This window comes from Mya arenaria, chromosome 14, assembly GCF_026914265.1.
Source record: "Mya arenaria isolate MELC-2E11 chromosome 14, ASM2691426v1".
NCBI lineage: Eukaryota > Metazoa > Mollusca > Bivalvia > Myida > Myidae > Mya > Mya arenaria.
In genome coordinates this window covers 41,694,073-41,721,511 of record NC_069135.1, presented here as the reverse complement: position 1 = coordinate 41,721,511, position 27,439 = coordinate 41,694,073, and the positions used below count along the sequence as shown (strand labels likewise).

Sequence of the window (27,439 nt, the reverse complement as noted above, 5' to 3'; positions counted from 1 at the left end):
ATCATTCTCTAACGAGACTTACATGATTTTGGCATAACATGAACCCGTCAATGTGGTCTTAATAATTTTCGAATTGCCAGTTCTTACACCTAATTGGCTTCAGGTAACAGCCAATGTAATCCAGTTGACATGCTGTATCCGCTTAACAGACATGTATTGGTTCACAATGGGTGAATAATTTACAGAAGCAGATTCTCAGGCAATGACCTAGCACGCTTTTCTTTGTGAGATGAAATAATTATACCACTCGAAGACAAATTAATGGCAGAGCGGGTGGCGAATATGAGTCCTGATGGATGAATAGCTGTTCATAAAAATGTATGAGCGAGCCAATGACCACTTCCATATTAAGGGAGAACATAATTATAAACCCCCTCCTTACAGAGTTAACTTTGGAATGTACACAATTAGTCTGGCTCGTTTGAGCGATTTTTAATTATTGAAACGTTTCCTGTATCTTCTGCCAAGGCGATATATGAAAACATGATAATTATAGATTTTGAACAATCATAGTTGCCTATATGACCACTTTGATATCTTAAAGAATCACTGGCATAATAAATCTATTTACTATCGTTGGTTTTGGTTTATCGTTCGTTAACTCGAAGGAGAATGGGTCATCTCTCTAAAGTAGCGTTTTGTTTGCGTAACAAGTCCAGAAAAGCTCCTTTAATTTCAAAAAGAGAAAAAGCATTTTTTCTTCACTCAAATTACTAAATTAAACATTATGTTCAATCATTCTCTGAGGAGACCGGACCAAATGGAACCCGTCAATGTAGTCTGAAAATGGCATCTTAAATTTATACAATAGGAACATTTCTGAATTGCCAAAAGTCTTTTCTACTGTGTCGACATTTGCATCATGTCCTTTTCTTGTGACCATACTATCTAGGTGTCATAAAACTAAAACAAGATGTTTGTGTCCATGTAGTCATAGTGTCATAAAGCTAGACCGTACTTATATTTGATGTGGTGCTGGGCTTGTCCGTAAAGCCGTATTTGATTTAGGTTGCCAGTTCTTACACCCAGTTGGCTTCAGGTAACACCCAATGTAATCAATGCAGTCCAGTTGACATGCTTTATCTGCTTAACCGACATGTATTGGTCCACAACGGATGGAGAGTTTACAGAAACAGATGTTCACCTAGCACCCTTTTCTTTGAGATGAAATAATTACACCACTTGAAATTAATGGCAGGGCAGAGTCATGATGGATGAATAGCTGTTCATAAAAGACAATGTATGAGCGAGCCAATGACCACGTACATATTGAATGAGAACATATGAATCCCTCCTTATAACATAGTTCCCTTTGGAATGTTTGTAAAGAACACAATTAGCCTGGCTTGGTTGAGCGGTTTCTAATTCTTAAAACGTTTTATGAAACGTATGCCGTAGCGATATATGGAAACATAATAATTATAGGTTTTAAACAATCATAGTTGCATATATGACCACTTTGATGTCTTTGAGAATCACTGACATAAAGATAATCTATTTACTATCGTTCGTAACCTCGGAGGAGTATGGTACATCTCTCTTAAGTAGCGATGTGTTTGCGTAACACGTCCAGAAAATGAATTTAAAAATGCAATTTGTAGTCTTCTTGCAAATGAGCATTCGATAGCCTACAATCTAATACCTACATTAGAATTTAGAGGCGAGGTGCTAACACTCCATTGCCCGAACAAGATAAATAGGATTCCAAAGTCAATGAATGCCCAAAACTAGCAATAAAGCTTTTGCTTACGTTTGATTTACATTTGTGTCAAATGTTCATTGATTTTAGCCCGAAAATTAATGCGATGTAAATCAAACAGCAATCTAACAAATTGGGATGATTGTTCATTTTCTAGAATGTTTATAACCCTTTGTCAGCCTTAATCAAGGCTCGGCACGTGAGGGTCGGGGAAGTGTAAATAATCAGACTTCTTCTGAGATTTGCGGGACGGCGCTTCTAATCACCAAAAGTAGACGTCCGATATTGGTCAATAACAACTAATATTAGCTTAGCCTTTATCTCAACTGAACAAAAGGTACTGCAAAGAAATTTTAAATCAATTTCGAAAGGTATCCTTCAAGTCTCTGGCACAAGACTCACGTTGACTACATTACTAGTAGGCTGTAGGAGCTGGGTTAAATCTAGAAGAGGAAACAACACAAAGTATATTAATAGTGCGAACACAGAATCGAGATGAACGATATTGCTTACACGATGTAACAAAAAGTGTTAAACGTGTGTTCCAACAATCGAAGAATTAAGGTTATAATGCGAATCACTCTGTTCAAAATAAGTAGAAGATTAAGAAGCATACTATTATATATAAAAAATATAAAAACACGGGTTATAATGCAGATGACTTACTGAGTATATTTATTGACTTGTATTATTATGAAAAAACTGATTTTAATGGAACGTTGATTCGTTGAATTTTATCAATTCTAATTGCAAGTAAAGATGACCGGATCAACACAAAAATTCACAAAAAGGATATAATTTCAGAGGCACGAGAATACAAAAATTCACATTAATGCAATAGAAGCAATCAACTCATACGCTAACCCAAAACATTCAACAGCAGGAATACAGTAATATAAAAGCCAATGGAAGTGATTTTCTATCAAGTTTACTTAGGCTATGATGAATAACTTTGAACTACGCTATAAATACAGTTTCTTAACTCTAAACTCGTCTAAAGGCAAAGCGTAAGCTTTTAAATGTATCATTAATATCAACTGTGGCCATACAAACAAAAGCGGCATTCAATCAATTATTTAACTTGACTTGAGGAGATCAGCAGCCAGAAGTCTAAGTGTCTGACAATCAGGTTAAATACTGAGGCTGCTGTTTTGACATTTTTGACGCATTTTTTAAGAAAATTATCTCAAAGAAAGTATTCTGATTATTTATACATGGCTTATAAATAGAATTGACTGTACCATTCATATCCAAATGTATAAACGTTCATATATATAAATAGTTACTGCCCATAGTATGGTTTCACAAAAGTGTTCATGGTGAAGTGGCAGGCTGGTTTTCGATATGAAAGGGGAAAGTATGCAAACAAGACAACTTAATTTCGGGCGCACAGTTTATTATCATGATCGTTGTGGCATTTTAGAATTGTTTCTTGTGACGAAATTTTACTGTGACATTTGCGAACAATTTATTTATCACATTTTCACACACACACACACGCGCACACGCACACGCACACACACACACACACACACGCACACACACGCGCGCGCGCGCGCGCGCACACACATGCTACAGTTAATACTAGTTTTATACTAGGCGAAAAGTGAAATGTTTGGGAATTCAAACGAGCTTTCTATAATGGATAAACAGTTCAGTTTTTATTAATTTTACTAAACAATTTGTTCTATGCAAACTGTTTGCAAGTAATTTTATTAAATAGATATAATCCTACAGATATAGAGTCATTCTTTTTTATAATTACAGTTCTTATTTTTTTCTATTGAAATAAGTATGGATTTTTTAAATGTATTCCCGACCTATTATCATTCATATATGCAAACAAATTCGTAAAGTTAGCAGTTTAATTTTTGATTTTAAATCTTAACCATTTTGAACTTTTGTTTGTTTTATTTGTATCAAAAAACTATTTCATATTTAAATTTTACATCGCTCATCTCATAAATAACTTGGCGCCATCTTCCCCCCAAAACCAGGCCAAAAACCTCAAAGAGTAAAACATTTTTTTGCGTTTCTCATTCACGTTTACTGTCATATTACGCCCCCTTGTCTGTTTTCTGGTTGTTTGATCTTTAAGGGACGGATGTATGGTAAAACAACTAACTACTTGTAACCTTATGACCGTTGGAATTGTAAAGTGAAAAAGACTAAATGAATATAATCATAAATACTAGCCTAAACTGCATATAAAAGTACAATTCGTGATCCAAAATAACGTAGACCTTTTGAACAACATCTAAATTTTAACATAGAAATACGCATCATCCGGTGAGCTAGATTATAAGTCATATGGTTGACGAAGCATTCCTGGTACGATCCCATTTTCTGATCATTTTAAATCACTTTTACAATCCTTAAATTAAATTTCGTCTTTGGTCAAAATGACATATTGATTAATAAGGCTGCACTCTATTAGCTTAACTCTATATTCAACGTACGCCTTTATCGAAGTATCGACTTAATCCATTTACATGATGTTACGCATTAGGACTCGCTATCAAATAACTTAAGGCGAAACAGAGAGAGGAAGTTCTTTCGACAGTACGTGTTATTTTTATTGGAATAAAACGGAATGGTTAGTAAGTTTTTTTTAATGTTGTTTACTTTTAAAAATACAATACATTGCGTTATGTATAACTTACAATGATTTTATTTATTAAGGCGCGATTTCTAGTTGCTGTGATTGATTTTGGAACATCATACTCCGGATGGTCTTACTCGTTTAAACTTGACCCAACAATAGTCGCCACGAAAAATTGGCAAGGGGATCAACTTGTTTCTTCAAAAGGTATATTTTTACTATTTTAAATTTAAATCCCGAAAAACAAATGCGCTACAATAAATCAAAGCAGAAATAATGTATATCGAAGCTTCCGAATCACGGCACTTTCCCAGGGAATAGGACATTTACGTTATGTATAGTTGTCTGTCCCCTTTCTATGGGGTTTCTCGTATAATGAGGGTCTCATCAATATTTCACTTGAAGCCGATGTATCAATATAGTATCACATTATCATTTTTACGGCCTTTTGGTTTCCGGTCAACAGGCAGGGTTTTAAATCAAGCCCATCAGACAAATGCAAACCCAAGACTAAGCAACATAATTATATCGGAACGTTCAAAAAAAAATTTAAAACAAGTAAACCCGTTTAAATGTGTCATTCATACATTTTATAATTAAAGTGTGAAAGCAGACATTGTGTTGAACGTACGAGAAATATTTAATATGGTGTGCAGCTGATACACGTTTATCATTAATGTCATAAATATTTGAGATAATATCTTCCATTATATTATAAATCCATATTTCTAACATACACAGCCACATATAAAATAACCAATTGCATCCCTTACGTACAGATTTCTTTTGAGGACGAAAGGGTTAGAATGCTTAACAAATGTAATAAATTTTGATTTGTTACAATTTTTTGGCATATATTAGTTTATAAAGTGTAGAAGTGAAGATTATTTCACTCTAGAAGACTTTGAAAAGCGTTTGATTAAAACAATTTTCAACAGTGTTCTAAAACAAAGAACCTGTTCAGATTTCAAATTTGCTTATAAAAAGAAGATACGTTTCCACTACTGACCCCCCAAAATGTTTATTCTTCTACAAGCATGGATGAGAAAGCAACGAAATTGAAATTTTAAAGTCCAAAAGAAGGTCAAAGGTGTTACGGACTGTATACGGTGAAATATGGAAACACAAAATATACAAATATGACCTCATGAACATTTTGCAGAAGAAACCAATGATTGAATTTGAGTCACGCAGAAATGCTGACCAAACTGATTTCAATATGTTGTCCGTTGCTATAAAATTCGTGTATTACAGCACCAACATGTGTCTTGATTGAACCTGATGGGAAGACGTTCTCTGCATTTGGATACGATGCTGCAACACAGTATTCGGAATTAGCAGAAAACCCCCATTAAATGTCAAAAATGGTATTTCAAGAGATTCAAGATGAAATTATACAACAAGGTAAACAACCTTAATAATTGTTGTATTTGTTCCCTTCGTTTTGCATTTTTTTTTAATTTAAAATATACGATACGATTTGGCTTTGTCTTTGACCAGAAAATAAAAAGAGAAATGGAAATTGAAGACGAAACCGGTAAAAAGAGAAAGGCACATACAGTTTTCGCTATTGCTATACGGTATACTATTTTTGTTAAGCTGCACATATATGCTCAACATTGCTTAACTTGTAATCTGTGGCTTAAAAATAAAATAAATTTTCTCATTTTTTTCATCAAATGTCATTTGAATTATATTAATATAAAAGTATAATGAAAACCTTTAAACCGATGTTGCTTTTGACTTGATTGGACTTTTAAACATTTTGTCCACAGTAGCATATCCCTCTAATGTTGCTTTTTCGCGACATGTTCTTGTTAATATTTTTTCACAAACTACCAGTTACCTGAAAGACGACCTTCCAAGCATTATTGATGATCGCATCTCAAGGGTTTTCAGGCCTGATGAAATCGTCTGGGTTTTAACAGTACCGGCAATTTGGGATAATGGCGCTAAGCAGTTTATGACAGAAGCGGCAGAGGAGGTAAACTAATTTACACATGTAACCTTATTGGTCACATGCTATGTGTCGAATGTCACATTCTCACTTAAGAGTCATTTGTCAAATAATCTGTTCTTCGAATTGCCCGGGCTGCTACTGCCCATGCATTTTGCGTATTAAATAAACTAGGCACGAACAATTACCAATTGAACCCATGTTTGTCACGGTTCCAGTAAAGGTTCATTTGTTATACTACCTTGTAGTTTGGGCTTCTTTAGGCTGTACATTGGCCGTGCATCAGGATATTTAAAACAAATATCATAAATATTCACCATGTATGCGAAATGTCAAGGTCAAACTTAACGATCACCTGTCAATTCCCATACGTCGCCTTGTCCGAGCTGTAACAAATTCGACCATGTGTTAGATGAGCTCAAAATAAGGTAATGTTCACCATTTTCACAATGACCAGTGTATGTCGTCTATCCACGCTGGACGGTTAAAGAATAAGGCATTTTAATGACGATTTATATTTTCAAAATTTGGCAATAACTCAAGCACTGAAATAACAGTAATTCGTCATTTTAAACAATTGATGAGAATGTCTATGTAGAGCTTATGATGAGTAGGATTATAATAAACGTATTCTTTGTTGGTAATATTTTTTGATATAATGCTTTTAAAGGCTGGGATTCCATCAGATAAGTTGACCATTGCGCTGGAGCCGGAGTCTGCTTCCATTTATTGTATGACAACATTGCTTATTCTATGACAGCATTTAAACATATCCAGATTATGAAATACTCTTTCAGAGGCATAGAGTAATGTTTTAAATATATCACACAATCATCACTTGAAGGCATACGCGTTATGAAATCAAAAGCATGGCAGTAGATTTAAACTTTTAATACAAAAGGTTTATGATGCTACAATCAAGCCTTTTCGAGGTAGTCACGCTTAATATTCAATATCAGAAGCGAACTCGTTTCTTTCCAATCCAGTACACCATACACCCGTTCACGGCACTAAGCACACGTGCGAAATCGGATGTCCATTCCAGACACGTGCATGTCTTATGTAGTTATCATTACAAATCCTTATATAAGTCGCAGTTATTGCCAATAACACCATTTAAGGGGATATAATGCACTTTCTACAACCATTTCACATGTTTGACAATACACTGTTGGAGTCGGGTCGAGAAACTGTCGGTGATTCCATATCAACATGATCCCAAATAGCGCGAAAGTATGACCACTGCTGAAGACGGACCAGATATAAGCGGTTAATCTAGTAAGCTATTTTTCTCAAGAAACATACATATCACTTATTACGTTGTACACATGTGTTCCATTTCCAATGGAACGGGAATAATTCTTATATAACCATAACCACTAGTTAAAATATACTTATAGGACTGAAATGGAAAAATATAATCAACAGTACGTCGTCAACCACATACTACCCAATGTCACAAAGTTATAGGGTAAAATGATAAAGTATTTCATGGTTTTGTTTTTATTTGACAAAAACGCAATCAACGGAAGATGGCAAGAATTGCATTATCAGGAAAAGGTTATTGTTGAAACACAATAACTAGACAACTCCTCAAAAGAAGTGTCTGTTCATGAGTGGGATTAATCTGTTATTGTTAGAACTATAAATAGGAGGAATGATTAATGGAATTTAGAATAAGAGATAAAAAAGAACATTATTGTTTTAAAGAATTTGATTTAAATACTTAACAATATGTTATATCCAAACGAAATGCTCATAATAATTATTGAATATTCAGTTAAGCGCTGTTGCTAAACAAGTAAAAAAGTAGTCTCTGTTCCTGTGTGTCATTTAAAGTAATTGGAAGAAATATAAAAAGGTAAGGAAACAACCTAAATAGTACATTTTGTTTTTAAATGTCATCCTCAACCATCAATTATTTTAGGTAAACAATAAATATATCCTACAAATATCTCAAATGATTATTGAATTATTACTAAATATTCGGTTAATCGCTGTTTCGCTATGGTATGTTCCCTCGTAAATTGTCGAGTAGATTTTTGATCTATAGAATGATTTTTTGTCATCAAAATCAGATTACCAAATGTTTGTTAATGAAGACATACAACAGAATGCTGTAGATCAGACCAGATAACTCTTTAATCTTAAGGGAGTTCTTTACAATTTCACGAGGGATGCGGTATTAAATCACATACTCAAAGACAAATTTATGCTGACTTGAAATGTCAACATTTATTTGTTTCTCTATCTTGTTGACTAATATATTGGACAATTTTGTAAAAGAAAATTTAGCATTTATTTACATGTTGGTTTGATGTTAAAATAAATCGGAAATCACACGGTTATGATTGTAGTGACATTTTTAAATATATGTCTTTAAGTTCGGTATCAAAAGACGGAGAAGTACGAGACTGAATTAAAAGATCCCATAATCTTTAAATTTAGTAGATATAGATTGAAACCAGAAGCAGTCTTTCTGATTTTATGTAAAAAACGCTTTTTTCAACAAATCGGGTTTGTAAAAATAAAAACTCTTTCTGATAATAAGTCAACAGATCTCAAGAGTGACTTATGCACATAAATAACCAAACTTTTCCAACACATTACAAGAATGGTCGAAAAAAGGTTTTGTACGTTTTTACATTCATGGTGTGTCTATCAAAATATACTTGATTAACAGAACTTGGGTAACAATACTAATAACTAGGGATGCATACGAATATTCGAATAATGGATTTCCTCGCACATACGTTATTACTAATAACGTATGTGCGAGGAAATCCATTATTATGTTCTAGGCCTAGTATGTAAGAAAAGAAGCATTTTAAGATGAGAAAAGGAGAGCAGACAAGACAAGATTTAAGGTCGAGTGACAATAATTCGTTTGCTACGAAACTCAAGGAAGTATTAAAGTATTGAGCTGACTGGATGCAGCGAAAGAAGGAGTATTTTTATTACATAGTAGTTCAATAGCTGGTCCCATCACTTTGCATTATATAATTGATAGCAAGGGTATCAAAAAATTAACTAAGCGAAATCGAATAACACCTTTCGTTCTAGATAATAGAAATACGTAGTTATGTGGATTATGTTGCATGGTTTCTTTCCTTGTAAACGAAGATGAAAACATCCACAAATTTTAATATTCACTATCGTTATTGGCATTGACGTATTGCAAAACACTTTAAGAAATGGAACTGGATCATAGGTAATTATGCGTTTTAAAACTGAAAATGTTATGTGAAATTAATCAAATGAAATCTATATTTTGCAATCTTATACAATTTTATAACGGTTACCTAGCCTAAACAGTGTGTGTGTGGGGGAAGGGGGTAAATTGTTGCAAAACACTTTTTGATTATATCATTTGAAACATTGCTTTTGCGTACTTACTGGCAAATCTCTTATTTTTTGACAACAAATCTTAAAAATACAGAATGCACTGTTAAATATTGAATATATTCACAATAGGAGTCTGTCTGTCCATGTGAGCCAATGAATAAACAAGGAGGCTGCCGTTTCACGAATCTCACAATACTAGGAGTCTGTCCATGTGAGCCAATGAATAAACAAGGAGGCTGCCGTTTCACGAATCTCACAATACTAGGAGTCCGTCCATGAGAGACAATGAATAAACAAGGAAGCTGCCGTTTCACAGGATCTCATTGGACTAGGTGTCCGGCTATCAGGGTCAATTGTTAATTAGTGAGGATGCCGTTTCCCGTATCTCACAGGACAACACCTAACAAAAATACGGTTTGTCCATGAGAGCTAATGAATTAACAAGAAGGCTGTCGATTCATAGGATCTTACAATGCTATGTGTCTATCAGGGACAATTGTAAATCATTTCTTGGTGCACAGCTAATTGTCTTGTTCCAATTAATTAGTATGTTATGAAATTTTTAAATAATTTTTAGGGGCCGGTTTCACGATCAACTTATGACATTAATAATTTGTTACACGGAATATAAAATAGTATCTGAAAGATATTTTAGAAGATGGTTTAATTTGAGGTCATATTCGCAAGATGAGGTGTCTGCCAATAAGGGCATTTAAACAATAGTGAAACAACGAGGTTGCCGCCTAGCAGTATCTTACAAGAAAATGTGTCTGCTCATGAGGCCCAATGCTTAAACAATGAGACGCTGCTCAGGATCTCAGAAGTCAAGGTGTCTGAAAATCAGGGCAACTTGTTAAACAATGAGGCTGCTGTTTTGATATTTGTTTACGCATTTTGTAAGACATTTATCTCACTTAATGTATTATGATTATACATACATGGGTGATCAATAGAATTGTCTGTAACATTCATATCCAAATGTATAAACATCTGTTCATATATGTATATATATAGTTACTGCCTATACTATGGTTTTCACAAAAGTGTTCACGGTGAAGAGGCAGGCTGATTTTCGATATGAAAGGGGAAAGTACGCAAACAAGTGAACTTTTAATTCGGGCGCACAGGTAATTAACTTAATCGTTATGACATTTTCGAACTCTTTTTAGTGACGAAGTTTTATAGTGGAATTTGCTAAGACCGTATTTGTCCCATTTCACACACACACACACACAACAATAGGGTTCATGTACTGGTCAGGCCCAATCTCCAAGTCAAGTTTGAGGGTGCAGGCATTGTCAAGTTATCACACGGAAAACCAAAATATGTAATTAAAATTAAAAAAAATAATAAAAAAAAATAAATTAAAATAACCATTCAAGGTGACTGTGACCTTGACCTTTGGCCCGATGACCCCCAAAAATAATAAGGGTCTTCTACTGGTCAGGCCCAACCTCCAATTCAATTATGAGGGCCATGGGTGCAGGCATTGGCGAGTTATCACTCGGACAACCTTTTACCATTCAAGGTCACTGTGACCTTGACCTTTAGCCAGATGACCCCCCCAAAAAATAGGGGTCATCTACTTGTCAGGCCCAACCTCCAATTCAATTATGCGGGCCATGGGTGCAGGCATTGTTGAGTTATCACTCGGACAACCTTTTACCATACAAGGTCACTGTGACCTTGACCTTTGGCCCGATGACCCCCCAAAACAATATGGGTCATCTACTGGTCAGGCCCAACCTCCAATTCAATTATGCGGGCCATGGGTGCAGGCATTGTTGAGTTATCACTCGGATAACCTTTTACCATTCAAGGTCACTGTGAACTTGACCTTTGACCCGATCAGCCTCAAAAACAATAGGGGTCAGCTACTGGTCAGGCCCAACCTCCAAGTCAAGTTTGAGGGCCATGGGTGCAGGCATTGTCACGTTATCACTCGGACAACCTTTTATCATTCAAGGTCACTGTGACCTTGACCTTCGGCCTGATGACCCCCAAGAACAATAGGGGTCATCTACTGGTCAGGCCTAATTTCCATGTCAAATTTGAGGGCCATGGGTGCAGGCATTGTTGAGTTATCACTCGGACAAGCTTTAAAATTATTTTACCATTAAAGGTCACTGTGACCTTGACCTTTGACCTGATGACCCCCAAAATCAATAGGGTTCATCTGCTGGTCAGGCCCAATCTTCATGTGAAGTTTGATGACCATACGTCCAGGAATGGTTGAGTTATCACTCGGACAAGCTTTGGTCTACCGACGGACCGACCGACCGACCGACATGCCTGTGCAAAGCAATATACCCCTCTTCTTCGAAGGGGGGCATAACAAAGAGTTGTAATATTTAAGCCAGATACCTAACTTAGTCATATCACGAGATACCATAGACTAGCTCATCACACATAAGAAATGAATTCTACTAGGAAGACATACCTAGTAGTAGTAATCTTTTTTAATGGACACATACGAAAAAACTACAAAAAAATAATTGTAAACTATGTGATACTTCAGTAAGTACGTTTCAATGCATTGTACACATCGATTCCAAGTTTATGTCAGTTTTCGACAATTTTCTATTTTTTTTCGCTTTTTTATTATACGGAGTGCAGCCCCTTTAAATATATTTAATATATAAGCACAAACCAGAATTGAATAAGGCAAGCCATGTGTAAGATCATGTAATTGCTTTGACTTGTATTTCACATACTTCAGCAAAGTTAACGTGATTCTGACAACCACAGCAAGCCTCTTTTTCAGCTCGAAGTCACGAAACATGAAAATACTATGTATGTTTCCTTCAACTCTAGCATTGCCTCTTTTCCTGAAACCAAAGAGCACTGATACATACAATTAGTATTTTAGTGAGAAAAATATTGAAACAAATGAAAATATGAAAAACGCAAGCAGAAACAAATGAATAAATGAACTTTATATGGTCCAATGATAAATAGGCGTTTAAAACAGTAATATCTGATATGTCTTTATAAAGCAGCATCTGAGTATGTCAATTATAAATGTGCATCTGACATGTATATTTCACCCTTTTATCAATTGTACCAATTATAACCGCGTCTCCCTATCTTTATATATATATTGAAGTGCATAATTATTAAGTATCTTTATTAAGTATCCTGTCTATTTGAAACATTAAAATACTATACAATAACTTCAATTAAGCAAGCAATTTACTCTCCTCCACCCACACCAGCTAATACCTTCATGTATGCATCAAACGCTTCCGTTCCCTCACAATCTATCCCACTTGCTGTGTTTATCGTCCCAGCATTTTCAAATATCTCTTGGATGACCAATATAAACAGTCAGTGTGCCTTTTTTTTGCAGGTGTATAGGCTGGGAATTAAATAATAGCTCTACGCTAAAAGTCAATAATAACATGTTGATATGGCCTGCATGATATAATATCACGTAGGACTTAAACCAAGCTAGATAATCGTATCGTAATAGCAACCCAAAACTCTTTACATGACATTAGGCAAAAGCCATCAAATAATTTATAACTTAAGGCAAAGTCGAAAGAGGAAGTCCCACATTCCTTCTATGTGTTATCTTAAAATGTTTTAAACAGCTGATTCACTTTAATTGGAAAGTTATACAATGGTAAGTACATTTTTACAATGATATTTTGTTTGAAGGGCCGACCACAATGCAAACCCCTTTTAAAGGACCAACATTTTAAATGTTCAAAAACGTCAATATTTATTTACTTTTGAGGTTCAATAATTATCAAACACAATTCATATATCCGTTGTAACATGTTAAGCTGTAATTAGGATTGTGAGCAATTTAAACGAAAGAAGATTTCATCAGATTTTTAATTAAAAAATATTTACGTTTTTGAAGAAATGTCTTAATACCAAATAAATTCATATTTATCAGAACTGCACAATCAACTTTGTCTTGAGGCTTTGTGGTGATTACAGCTATTTTAAGCTACTTGTATTTTGTAACCATTGAATGAATTTTATCCACTATTTTCCATTAGTTTTTGAATTACTTTGCTATTTAGAAGCTATCATCAAGAACTCTTAAGGCATTGTTGATAAGGTAGTCTGGGGGCATTTGGACATAAAAGCAAAGTAATAATGTCAACAAACTTTCCCGAAAAATATGAATGCTTTTTGGTCAAAAATTTGATAAAATCATCTTTTGTAAAATTTGTTTAACTCCATTTATTTCCACCAAAGACCGTTCCTCAAAACTATATAAAACATGATTGTTTTAAAAGTTTCACTTTTTGACCTTCCCCATCCACATTTTCATTGTGGCCGGCCCTTAACATTTTATTGTGTAGTTTATCGTTAATTGACTGAAAATCAGGGCAAATGGTTGATTTAATGACAATTCATTGCATATAAACAAGTAAATATATCCGAATGCAAATATTTCAGCATATACATATATAAAAAGCGTTTCGTCTAAGAATGAGGGCCAATCATTAAACAATAAGGCTGCCGTTGCACGGGTATTCACAAGGCTAGGTGACTGCCCAAGAGAGTCAAAAGCCAAATAATTAGGTATCAATATCACAGGATCCGGTGTTTGCCCATATGGGCCAATGGATAAACAATGACGCTACAGTTTTCATACTGTTGACTTTTTTGTTCTTGCAAAAGATCTCACCGAAGAATACATTCGGATTATGCATAAAAATATAATATAAAATGGCTCATCATTATTACGTGTTCTACCTATCAGATCCAAATGCATATTCAGAGGTTCATAGATATAAATGCTTACAGTCCATACTATGGTTTTATGTAGTCATGGTAAGGATTCAAACTGGTTTAGAAATGGAAGGTATAAGAGACAAACAATGTAATTTTATTTGGCGCATTGGTATTTTTCAATGATTGAATTGTTACCCAAGTAATGACATTTTAGAATACATTGTTGTACCGATATTTTACAATAAATTTTCTGAAGATTTATCAATTTTTCACATATGCACACACGCACGCACACACGCACGCTATACACACACGCAGGCCACACCCACACACCCACACACACGCAATACAAAATGAAGTCGCGCTAGTATGCACAAACGTAAATATGGATTCATCCTGAGGGATAGTGATCCGTACCTTGCTTTAAGTATAGCTTTTTTTATAAAATGTCAGGTGGTGTAATATAGCTGTTTTCTACACAATGTTTTGGTGGGAATTGTTTATTGATCGGCTACGAAATATTGTTTTAGTGGTTAGGACCAACTGTAGTATATTGTTCAGAAATCAATTTTAACAACTAGAAGTGGTTACTGAAGAGAATCGACAGGGTCTTGTTTGATCAAATGCGAATGCTAGTCTACAATAAACATATTTGATCAGCAAATGGCACAACATTTTATAAGAATATGTACTGCGGTATAGGAACTATATGACAATGCCAAATTATCATATTGGAAGTCATGTATTTTAGTCCAAGATATGCCAGCGAATGCTTATATCAGAAAATGAAGTATGGATTTACTGGCAAGAGGGCACACTTGGTTTGGTCTTAGTCTTCAATTGCAATCGTAATAATAACTGTTTATGAAGACCGTTTATGGGCCATTTGTAGAATGTCCCATTAGTTTTCATGGTATTAGTCCATTGTCAATTTGTTTAAATAATTTCACATCGATCGTAAAAAAGTAATTAAATGGAAACAAATAAAATCACACTCACTTAACCGTAAAAAATGACTTCTTAACTGATTAAGATGTTAAAGTGCTAGCTACAATCAAACCTGGTTCAACGGTCACCTGATTTAAAAGGCCACCTGCCTTATCGGGCTACTCCAAATCCCCAGTAGGTTTTTACTACACAAAGTACGTGCATTAAGTGGCAAACTGTGTAACGCGGTCACGGTTACTAATTTTTGACCCAATGAAGTCATATAAACTCTTAGCTTGTCACTAACACTAATAAAATGTTCATATACATAACTTTAACTGCATACTGAAGCTAACGAAAAAGTACCGACGGCCACGGATATTTCCGTCTTTCAATGAAAATGCATATAACATCACACGATTGCCATGCTTGTTGACTCATCGAGAAAATCATGCTTACGCGATGTTTTGGTCATGCTTTTCACAATAAATGAAGATACTTTAATAAACATTATTAATTACTACATTAATGTTTTAGAGAACGAATAATTACATTGGATTTTGCGTGTTATTCTTTTAAATTTTGATTATGGCTGACAGTTACACAATTCGTAAGTATTTACACGTGTTGCCAAGAAATGCAGCTGTGAACGAACACAAGTATTAAAACATGCTCTGCAACGCCCACAGAGTGACATGCTTGACATGATTATGCCGGCATACGATTTGTACATGGACTTTAGATTAAAGACTGGAGTTAAGCAAACGGAAAGATTGATGAATTTAAAAAACGAACTTGTTAATCTAGTTTATGGGGACTGATTTTTTTGTGTGTTTATGTTTATGCTGTAAAACATTCATCTACTGTATTCCATTTATAATTCTACAATAAGGTTATTTTAACTACTTTTGTATTTAAAATAATTTAATTATTATGGTACTGATGATCCTGATGATGGTGTGAGGTAGTCGTTAATATATGTAATCGACCGCTGTTAAAACAGTGCTAAAGTGGTGGAAATTTCCAATCTGGATTAAGTTGCCCCTGTCTTAAGCAGCCACTTTGACCTTTTCCCCGAGATGACTTCTTAATACAGGTTTGATTGTAATGTCAACTGGGCTCTTGCATCTTTTGAATTCTCTTTGAGACCATGTCCGTCTCATCGCAGTAGGGTGTAATATTTTGGTAGTCGTAGTCAGTTATTTTCATGTTCGTTTATTGTCAAGCCTAATTTCAAGGCAAATTTGTATTGTCTTCAGTTTGGTTTTAAGCGTTATGTTACCTTTAACAGTGCAGTCTGTTTCAGTGACGGCCATCTATTAACTTATCGTTATGGTAAGCTCAAGACAGAACAATACGACTGGTCCGTAATAAGCATTTGGGTCAACATTTTCATAGCTGCATTTCGTGGAATGAACATCGAACAAAATATCAATTCCTTTTTGAAAAAAAGGTGTTCGTACTGTTGTCCCTTTTAATTTCCGGTAGTACAAAGTTTTCTAGTATGTAAATGATAGTGAGCACTTTCTCATTAAACTGTTCGCGGTAATGTTTAATTATACTTAAAAATATTTTTTACCTTTTAAAATTGAATGTCGTATTCGGTCAAAATATTGTTTCTATAAGCGAGATTATTTTAATGCTTGGAAGGTGTATTTAAGGAAGGTCAATTAGATATTGCTTTGGTAACGTCTTATTTCGTTTTATTGGTTTGCTCATTCGGAGAACCTCGGTTTATATACAAATTGAGATATTTCACAAAGAAGTATTATTGGGTCAATCAATTTATTGCCAAAAGTATCAGAAACTTCGGGCCAGTTCAAGATTAAAAAACAATCCTTCTATAATGATTGAATCAGAGGGATGTGGTGTTATTCCCGGGTTTGGCCTCGATAGAGCCAGATGTTTCAGGGACGACATGTTTGGACACATACAATGTCGTGACGTGCACAATTTGGAAGGACCAATATATCATTATCTCCGTAATTTTCTTTCAGAAATCCTCTGAATTAGAGGATTACTACAGTGGCTGCAAGTTCTGCATTTCAAGGGACGATTCTATCGAGTATAGGCCCAGGGATTGTTAAGGTAAAGTCCATCCTATTTAGAAATGGACTGATGTTTTTTCATATATGTCGGCGTTTATGTTAGTGTGTTTGTTTCGGTAGGATGCGATAAGACATGTCGAGTTTACTTTAAAAATGTATGACGAGCAGTTCTGCTTTATCAAGAGGTCAACAAGTGAACATGGGCGGTCATGAAAATGATTTGCACATAAGCGAAGGATGAGGTGGTAAGTAAAGTCCACCACTTTGCCTGAGTTCAATGAAATGGTCGCCAATGTCGACATTGCAACAAGAGGCTACGTATTTGGATTAATTGTCGCTTCGCTAAGGAGGAAGGAAGAATTGCCGATCCGTTTTATGACAGGTTAATGCCACGGCTACATGTTTCGTTTATCTGGTCTATAGCCCAGAACGTTTGAAGGGGAACTTCGTTTAATTTATCAATTGTCTAGCCCGAAGGACGTCCGCATTAAATTATATGATCGGTCCAATATATATTCATATTATACAAGATCTTGGTCAGAACTGCATGCGTTTTAAAATGGACAAAAAGTCTGTCCGTATTCTGCCTGTTAAATTACTGATAAAGAGTTGCTTGGATTTTAGGTCAATGAGAACTATTTTGTAGACAAAAGCCTTGCCGATGGGATGTCGATACGTTGCAGTCACTTTGACATTTTATAAGGATTATAATGTCTACTGGAAAATTGATACATTATCTGGATTATGTTGTCATGGTGAGGAACTGCAGCCACCAAGGCTGTGCAGCTGCTATGCAAAGCTTGACGGAGTGTTTACAATGGTTGTCAGTTCCATTAGCTGAAGGTCCCAAGTCCCGCTGAAATGCAAGCCTATTTGGGGTTAAAATTGGATACATAAATTATATGTTGGTCCGAAATCAAAAACGTTCTCACAAATTTCAAAACTACCTTAAACTCCATGCAATCAATCGCTTATTGATTCCTTAAAATTCTGCTGCAGGGTAATCATATTTGGCCAACCCTTTTGCAGGCGAATGATTTATTCAAGTTATGGTCTTACTAAACCCCATCATCATTTGCGGGTGAACCACGGCATCCGGCCAGACTTGGAAAATTTGTTGGAGTTCTCCTCTAATGTTCATGGGTCGATTTCGTCTCTATGTTTCATGGCAGATTGAAGTCACTTGACATTACCACTCTCGACCTATTTCCGATAATTGTTGCATCGCATATTTGGGATATATCTTAAAAGGAAACATTATTATGGTAAATTGTGACATTATGGCAGTAGTCAACATTATTAATAGTATGATACCAAATTCGACTGAGTAGCGATTATAATTAGGCAGAAAAGTGTGATGTGCCTTGAGCGAAATTTGGCTATAAATTATTGTCATGTTCCAGGTAGTAAGAACGTAAAATGCGGCGCACTGTTTTGTTTATTGGTTGAAGAATGCAGCAGTTTGGACCCTCAAAAGAATCTTTCTCCAAAGTGAGTACCAGCCTTATTGTAGGGCATCTTCAACTCGGAATCTGCATATCCCCAAATACTGAGGTCGCTTACAAAAATGTCACAAATGCATTTAACCAATTTCTATTGAAGCTTCTGCTTTTGGCCAGTGAATACTATCAATGTTGGGTTTGTGGCTTTTGATTCGAAAAGGTATGTCTCACACTACAATTCTCACAAATATAGCGGGTGTCCATCATTTTAAAAACGTAAGAAAATATTTAAGGGAAGTTTTTATAATAAAAAATATTAGGAGATTGTTTTAGACTCCGAAATAAAAAAAGATGCACGGTTACAATAAAAGTGCTCATGCAAGTTTCCGTCTATCTGTATGTAATGACGAATTTTAAGTCAAAATGTTTAGTGCAGCATTTTTGATAAAATATTTTTAAATACATTTAGAGTAAGCGAAAGCTCTGCTTCCTCATATTAGGCTGTGAATAGAACCATATCATGGCAATATGTATCAACTGCTTCTATGAAAAAATCGATGATGTCGAAAACTAATCAATGGGGCACACCAAAAACGCTGAAAATGGCAAGGGAGCCAAATGCACATTATTGTAAAAAAACAAGCAGTTTGGGATTGGTCAAGCAACACAACTGTTCAGCATGGATTAATAGGATAAAAAGAAATAAAATGCTAGTCAGGTGCCGCTTTGACGTTTAATAAAGCTACAAACGGCATTTAATGTGTCGTACCAGGCCTCGGACCAGACGACTTCACATAAAAGCACACAGTGATTGACTGATTAACCGCATATGTTTATATTTATACGAAAACTTAAATGTTAAGTATGTTTGAATATTGATATGGGAAATACCCATAATAACTTTTTGAATACTTGGATTGTCCCGGTATCTTCCTTTGTAGGAAATGATCAATACAGAATATATCATTTATGCACCCTTAGATGTGTTGTTGGTTGATGATTCCTTATTCATTGGGCGGGGCATTATGCTGTCGCACCAAGTGGATTTGATGGGCACTAGTGTAGGTTTAGGGAGCAGTTTACACACGCGCATCAATTAAAGGTCCCTTTCCGCGCCACCAACGATTATCTAAACTACCTAGGGGGTATTGATATACAGTTATTGACAGTTTGTCAAATCACGAACAGGACTAAATCGGGGTTCCGGAATCTTCGGGCTGATTGGCCGGGTAACCAACTGGTCTTGTTATATATTCTGCCAAGGCTTGTTTGGACACCAGGGATCACTGGCGCTGCCTTTATATATGCATTGGCTGTATATAGCGTCTTATTTGAAAGGTCGTAATGTGGGGGGCTGAAATTGATAACACCATCCCAGGTTACATTAGGCCGGATGGCATCTGTCTCAGCGAGGTTGGTCTTAAGAATATACCCGATTACATCTGGGAAGCCCTTATAAGCAATTCGATAAACAATTGGATTTTCCTAGTTGGGATTCCAATAAAGGACAATCATTTGGTGTGCGTACATATTATTATTAATTAATGTTTATACGTTAATTTGTTAAAGTTTAGATATGAATTATTTATAAGTATAGGGATTTTTGGGCTCAAATTTTATTGTAGCGGGCAAAATCAAGCACCTTACAGTTAACATTCATTTTTTTGGAAGAACATAGTTACTAAGGTGTTCGGCTTTTCAGAGGCTTGACATTACGGTTGGGAGATCCTTTGGCATGGGAAACAACTGTTTCACTACGTTTTTTAAATAATTTTAAGGAGATGCGTTTGTCGGGATATAAGGAAACTCCCAGCTACACATTGACAAATTTGCATCGGATGGGAAGATGGATTAAAATTGCAGATTGGATTTTGTTGTGAAGATGGTGGATTGTACTGAGGAAAATGGGTGTATAGGTGTTCGGTGTTTGGATATGAAATAAGGCGGGTTAAGTGCAAATAGGGTTAGCTGTCGGTTGCTAGGCCTTGGTACGGCTATCAAATAGCACATCCTACGTTGTTTTATCTTGCGGCCTTTATATTTAGATATTGCTTATAACCTTTGATATTCTTTATTGATCTGTTTATGATCATCTGAATACATAAATCAAGTCATCTTGTCGTAAATCTTGACCTCTCATTTGGATTCATATTATACCATGTGATGAAAAGTTGAAATGTTTTAAATAGTTATGTGACTGTATCAAACATCAGGTCTATGTAGGGTATTGTATTTTTATTTATGGAGTTTTCAATGACATGGCAAAATACAATACTTAGTTGGTATAGCCTTAATAAAGTAATTCCATAATAATCAACCTTAATTTACTTATCCAGTGGACGTTCTAGCGTTGGGTTCACAACGGGCTGTGGACCCCAGGTGGCCTGAAAATGAGCTCTAAAACACCTAATGTTAACCTAAAATTGATACAGTATCCGATCTATATTCTTGATTGAAGTATTGAAATGTATCAACGAACTTATACGTGTCATTTCAATACCTTTAAAGTAAAATAAAAGTTTCTCGGGAGTTTGACGGTGAACCTCCCCCGCCCAGTCATGAGTTCATGGGTCCGACGCTATAATCGTAGTATCGACCTAGATGAAGTCCTTTATATCAACAGTAGATATGGGTTGAATTCAACGCAATGGTAAGTACGTTCTCACAATGATTATTCATTTAAAATCGTTTTATTTTTGATAGATATATCGCTTTCACTCAGGCACTTCTTGTTGCTGGACTTGATATTGGAACTACAACATCCGGATGGTCGTATTTATTTATTTGTGATTTTGCAGTCAACCCAACCGGAGTTGAAACGAAGATATGGCGTTCAAACCATAAGATTTCATCGAAAGGTATATGTATGCGTTTGTTTGTGTGTTTTCATATAGCATTTCAGTGAGAACAGAGGCGATATTTCATTTTGTCCTTACATAAGGCTTCAGATTTAACAATTTAGTAGGTAAATGATGCCATGGTATGGCTATGCTGTTTATTTTAAATAAATTAATATGAGTTTGTTTTAGTTAGTTAGGACTAATTCAAAATAACGATAAAATTGGGTTTCTTGGTCTTGAACAGTTAGCAATAATTTTACAAATTTTGGTTGATCTTGTTATTTAGATGGTATCCAAGGCTTTACTTGTGCATATTGTGCATATTTTTTGGTGTTTTTATTTGTGTATGTTATGTTTATATGTTTGAGTCCCTTGTTAATTGTCATTCTCGTTGGCCCTTGTCTTATATCCATAAAAAGGGTTTATTTTGGATTTTTTGACTACTACTGGGCTTGCCCCTGTAGTTTCTCTTGTACTTTTTAGATAAGATTGTCATATTTTCAAAGCCTTAAGCAAAAACCAACGACTGAGAAAGAAACGGCACACTTGATATTCTCTGATTGATGTTTTTCGAAAGGAAATCTTTTGTCAAATAATTACAACTTACAGCACCGACGTGTGTCCTTATTGAACCCGATGGGAAGACGTTCTCAGCGTTTGGATATGACGCTGAAAACAGGTACAGCATATTGGTTGAAGAGGGAGAACATATCAAATGGTACTTCTTCAGGAGGTTCAAGATGAAACTTTACAATGAGGTAAAGTAAATCAAACACGGCAGCAAAACAAGGAATACAAAGTTCCATTACAGAAGAACACTCTATTTTTTCATTTAAATTCATTGTTAATTTTTCATATATACATGTTCTAGACAAGATATCCGTAAGTAGGTAGGTAACAATGATTCTTATTTGTCTTTAACAGGACATAACAAGAGATATGGACATTGAAGATGAAACTGGAAAGAAATTAAATGCAAAGCTTGTTTTTATGGCTACCATAAGGTAAACTATGTTGATGGCATTCAGTTCTTTGATGTAAACTTTAAATCTAAAAGTCAAATATATTGCTTGTCTGTCCTCCTAGTACTTCATTTGCAACTATATTTTTGAAAATGTAATTACTTTTTTTGTGCGACCGGACCTATATTTGTATCAACAACCGGATTTATTTGTGGTAGTTAAATAAAAAAAAATCACGTAAGTCTTACAGAATATCGACCGGTTAAGCATTTGTTTTAATAGTGGTTTAAAATTGGAGGCTTCCGATAAAAACAATGTGGCTCGAATTTTAGATATTAGATGTGTTTTTTATGACAATAACTGTGTTGTTTCCATGCTCGAATTAATTCTTCATTCACAACTGAATAATCAATTATGCAATATAATATGTGTCCAACGAATATGCGTACATATCAGTGCCGTTTTACATCTTGTTTAACAAGTGCTTATTACCTATTCCATAACTATTATAGATTTCTTAAAGACGACCTTTTGAAATGCATTGAAGACCGTATCAAAGAATGCGTCAAACCAGAGGATATAAGATGGGTTTTGACAGTTCCTGCGATTTGGGATGATGGTGCCAAACAGTTTATGAGGGAAGCTGCTGAAAGTGTACGGCTTTTCTAAAGATATTCTTTTTATAAGAAAGAACATAAAATTAGTCAGAACAGAAATGAAAACGAAGAAAACTAAATTGGTATAGCTTTATTGCGCATTGACAACGACAAAATAAACGAGATATACACAGAATGTTTGTATAACTGAACACTATGAAACAACTTTATTCCTAGATTATTTGTTGTAACAAGCACATACGGGTAGAAAATACACATATTCAGTACAGCAAATTGGATAAGGTGTGATAACGTACCTGATAAAAATAAAGCTGTATAAAGGAAGTAACGTATATAATGTACTTGTTTAAATAGGCTGGCATTTCTTCTGACCAACTGATCATAGCCCTGGAACCAGAAGCCGCGGCGATATGCTGTCGATTTGAACCTGTGAAACAGAAAGGGAATTATGACTCCCTTTCCAAATTCAAAACTGGATGCAAAGTCATGGTTGTTGATGCAGGAGGTTTGCTTTTATTAAAGGAGACTCGTATTTAACTCAAAACAATATACCGCTTTTGGTATCCAATATCGCGGAATTGGTAAAACAAATATTAGCTCTAAGAATGAGAAAAGTATTTTATCAACAAACAAAAGTAATAACTCCATGGTTGTAGATGAATATCCCACAGTGATAACTTAGTGCCACATATCTGTGATTTACGAGTTCATTGCATATGCTGAACATTTAAGCTACTACTACTACTACATTCATTCATTTGGCCCAATACCTTATTTCATCTCTACATGTTACAAAAAATGTATGCAATTTGCTTTCTAAATCCTAAACCTCTTAACTAAATAAAACAATGACATTTTAAAATATTTCATTTTTTGCAATATGAAAGGCCCTTAATAAATTTAACAATCGGTCGTTTCTATGGGGTACTGTTGACATAGCTGTACAAGAGTTTGCAGAAAATGGTTCTATGAAGAATATTTACAAAGCTTGTAGCGGAGATTTGGGCGCAACAAAGGTGGACGATGAGTACTTGGAGTTTTTAAAAGCCATGTTAGGTATATTATGTGTGTTATACAAAGATGGTTTTGATCCACCACTGCTTCAAAGTAATCAGATGTTTAGTTGCGTGTTGGTGAAATGATTCAACCAAATTAATCGCAATTATTAACCTTTTATCGTTATTCATGTTTTCTCTTTGCGTTGAAAGCGCTGACATATTTTGGTGTTTCCCGTGTGTCTGTTTTGTAGCATTCTAAAATTTGGTAATACTACCTGGGCTGCATTTTATACTCCAATTATGACATCTTGACATATTTTGTGATATCTAACGGATGCGAATTGTCGATTTGGATATTTACATTTTGTTTCTGTTTCAACAGGAAACGAGGTTGTTGAGGAATTTAAACGGAATAACACGGAAGATTACAAATATATGATGCACGAATTTGAATTAAAAAGGCGGGCTGTTGACCTATCAATAAGCGATCAACAGATTATTTTCAGGATTCCATCTGCGTTACTTGTGAAATGTATCAGGGGCAAGAATATTCAAGAGGTCATTAAGGATTATCAAATTTGATAGTTTAATCTGTATTCCAGATTGAATTACATTTTCCCATTACTTCATTTATTTGTCGTTATTTTGGGTAAATATCCATATTTATGAAATTGCTAGTAAGCTGTCGGAATATTAACAAATGGCCGACAAAAATGCAACTAAGATATCAATGAAAATGTATATGTTAACTTATTCTTTGCAGGCATCCATCCAACGCAACACAATAAAAGTTAATGTGAGCGAAGTTGCAATCCTTTTAAAGACGCAAGTTGACGGTATAGTTGACCACGTTTCAAACCTAATTGACCAGTCGACCATAGATGGTATTGCAGCAATTTGTCTAGTCGGGGGTTTTTCAAATTGTTCTTTTTTCCAACAAGCTATGAAGACAAAGTTTCATAACCACACAATAATCGTCCCAGATGATCCGGACCTTGCGGTCTTGATAGGAGCCGTAATATTTGGACATACAGCAGACCAGATTTCCAAGCGAGGGAGCAATTACACGTATGGCGTAGAGATAAGGGTGCCTTTTATTGAGCATGTTCACAGAGAATCTTATAAAGTAAGAAACGATCACGGGGATTTCCACTGCCAACATGTCTTTGGTAAACATATCACAGCTGGGCAGTCGCCTTTTGATGAAGTTACAACTGGCTTATTTCCAGCAACATCAAGTCAAAACACTGTATGCCTTTCTGTTTATTGCACACTTGATCCAGATCCGATGTACGTTACCGACGAAGGTTGCCACATGGCAGGCAGACTGGAAGTTCCTCTAGAAGGAACTGGAACTGACCGATGTGTTATGGTACGAATGATTCACTTATGGAATGAAATAGAGGTCGAAGCCACAGAAGTCGCTACAGGGACAGTGCATCGCCTGAGCATTTAATATTAAGAATTAATATTAAAATATATTTTAAGCGGAAACACTTTTGACTATTTAAGCTTGTCCTTACACTGGATGTGACAATAAAACTATAAAAAAATGTAATGTCACAGACGTTTGCTTCAGTTGATAAAATTAGAAAATATATATTTACACGCACACACACACGCACACGCACACACACACACATAATGACGCGCGCGCACACACATACACGCACACACGCACGCACGCACACACACACGCACGCACGCACGCACGCACCCCCCCCACACACACACACGCGCGCGCGCACACGCACACACACACGCACACGCACACACACACTAACACGCAACGCAAACTGCCTTAATAGCGTCAGGAAACACTAGCTAAAGTCAGCAGGGCGTCAGCATGATGTTTGATTGCCTTTGCTTAATGGTAAAATGGTACTTGATTTAAGCCGCAAACAAACAGTGTCCTGTGTCGTCCAATTTTCACTGATAAAGGCATATCACAGAGCGGTTCTGTCAGTAAGCACAAAAATCAAGAGTTACTAGTATATGTCCAAACAGGGCGAGGAATTCTAGCTGATGAGATGTGTGTAAGTGCGTGCGTGCGTGGGTGTGTGTGCGTGCATGTGTGCGTGCGTGCGTGTGTGCGTGTGTGTGTGTGTGTGTGTGTGTGTTTATCCGCGTACGAATACAAAACTCTTCATACTTTTTCGATTGCATTTTATACACCTATTATGATATAATCTTGATTTATATTCAATTGCGTCAATGTTGTTGACGGATGCGAAAAGTCGGTGTGGATACTTACATTTTGATTGATTTTAATAGGAAATGTGATTATTTAAGAGGTCAAAAACGGAGGAATACAAATTACATGAATCGCGAGTCAGAACAAAAAACGCGAGCTGTTGACCCATCAAATTGTGATAAGCTAGTGGTTTTCAGGATATCAGGAGCAAGCAAATTTACGAGGATAACCGATTTGATAGTACGGTGTGTATTCTTCCACAATATTGAATTTCCGTTTTCTATTACACCTTTCATTAGTTAATAGTTTGAGTGACTATCCATATTAATGGAATTGCCTATAATCTATTAACAAATAACAAATTACCACCTTAAGTGTGAATAAAATAAAAAATAATTCATTATTTTATTTAATTATTGTTAAAAAACATTTATTTTTCATTTAAGAAAACCTTTCAGTAATCCTCTCTCACCCATTCTGTAAATAGAACGACCCGGCCGTAACCGGAAACAGTTTATCAAACGACCTCACAATAACGCGGAAAAATATCAACCACTTTAAATCACTTTTAAACGTAAAAATGAAACACTAATGGCAACACTACCTTTAACAAAAATATAATAACACTTTTTAAAATGTTGATTTATTATTTACGGGACCTGCTGACACGAAACAGAAACAAGATCAACAATGATCATATTTATTGAGACGAATTTTACCACAGGCGTATAAAATAGTTGACTGTAACCTCAAAAGTTGTTTCTCGATGTATTTTGATAATAATTTAGATAAGAATAATTTAGTCCGGTCAGAATACTTATCGCAACCAACCAAAGTGCTTGGTTTTCAATCAATCGACGCGCAGTTTAAACAACCAATGAAAGCTTTGCTTTACTTGAACGCTTTTTGAGGCATATATAAGGCCGCGTTTTTGATAATATCGCCATTCTATATGCAGTTAGCATACAGTTGTCATCAAGAAATAATTGGTATTAATCAACTTGAACTTTGTATTTGCTTTTCTAAAATATTAACTATCTTTACCGAACGGCTCTGCTTTGACGTAGTGGCTAGTTAAAAGCTGACGAGTGGACCGGGCTGTTGTTGAAAGAT

The 27,439-nt window shown here is 35.4% G+C and overlaps 1 protein-coding gene and 1 long non-coding RNA gene across 3 annotated transcripts; both read left to right on the top strand.

Annotated features, from left to right (window-relative positions):
- The first annotated feature begins 4,246 nt into the window (after window positions 1-4,246).
- LOC128217160 (uncharacterized) lies at window positions 4,247-6,227 on the top strand. Of its 2 annotated transcripts, none has more exons than XR_008258196.1 (4): window positions 4,247-4,295; window positions 4,382-4,508; window positions 5,556-5,705; window positions 6,144-6,227. It is a non-coding gene; the product is annotated as an uncharacterized LOC128217160 (long non-coding RNA). The 2 variants fall into 2 exon arrangements; XR_008258197.1 differs by lacking the exon at window positions 6,144-6,227 and adding an exon at window positions 5,802-5,936.
- A 6,876-nt stretch (window positions 6,228-13,103) lies between these two features.
- On the top strand, window positions 13,104-25,619 carry LOC128217157 (heat shock 70 kDa protein 12A-like). The gene is made up of 10 exons (XM_052924095.1): window positions 13,104-13,228; window positions 17,223-17,313; window positions 18,677-18,764; window positions 21,438-21,573; window positions 22,165-22,313; window positions 22,480-22,559; window positions 23,030-23,171; window positions 23,489-23,639; window positions 24,515-24,690; window positions 24,896-25,619. The coding sequence occupies exons 3-10, from the start codon at window positions 18,726-18,728 to the stop codon at window positions 25,586-25,588; spliced, it is 1,566 nt and encodes a 521-aa protein (XP_052780055.1). The 5' UTR covers window positions 13,104-13,228; window positions 17,223-17,313; window positions 18,677-18,725; the 3' UTR covers window positions 25,589-25,619.
- The last annotated feature ends 1,820 nt before the right edge of the window (window positions 25,620-27,439 follow it).

Excerpts from the sequence above, each read along its gene's own strand:
- LOC128217157 (XM_052924095.1), top strand. The coding sequence starts at position 18,726 with ATGCAGCAGTTTGGACCCTCAAAAGAATCTTTCTCCAAA. Across the intron at positions 18,765-21,437 it reads CAAAAGAATCTTTCTCCAAA|GCACTTCTTGTTGCTGGACT; the intron begins GTGAGTACCAGC and ends GCTTTCACTCAG. Across the intron at positions 24,691-24,895 it reads GGGGCAAGAATATTCAAGAG|GCATCCATCCAACGCAACAC; the intron begins GTCATTAAGGAT and ends TATTCTTTGCAG.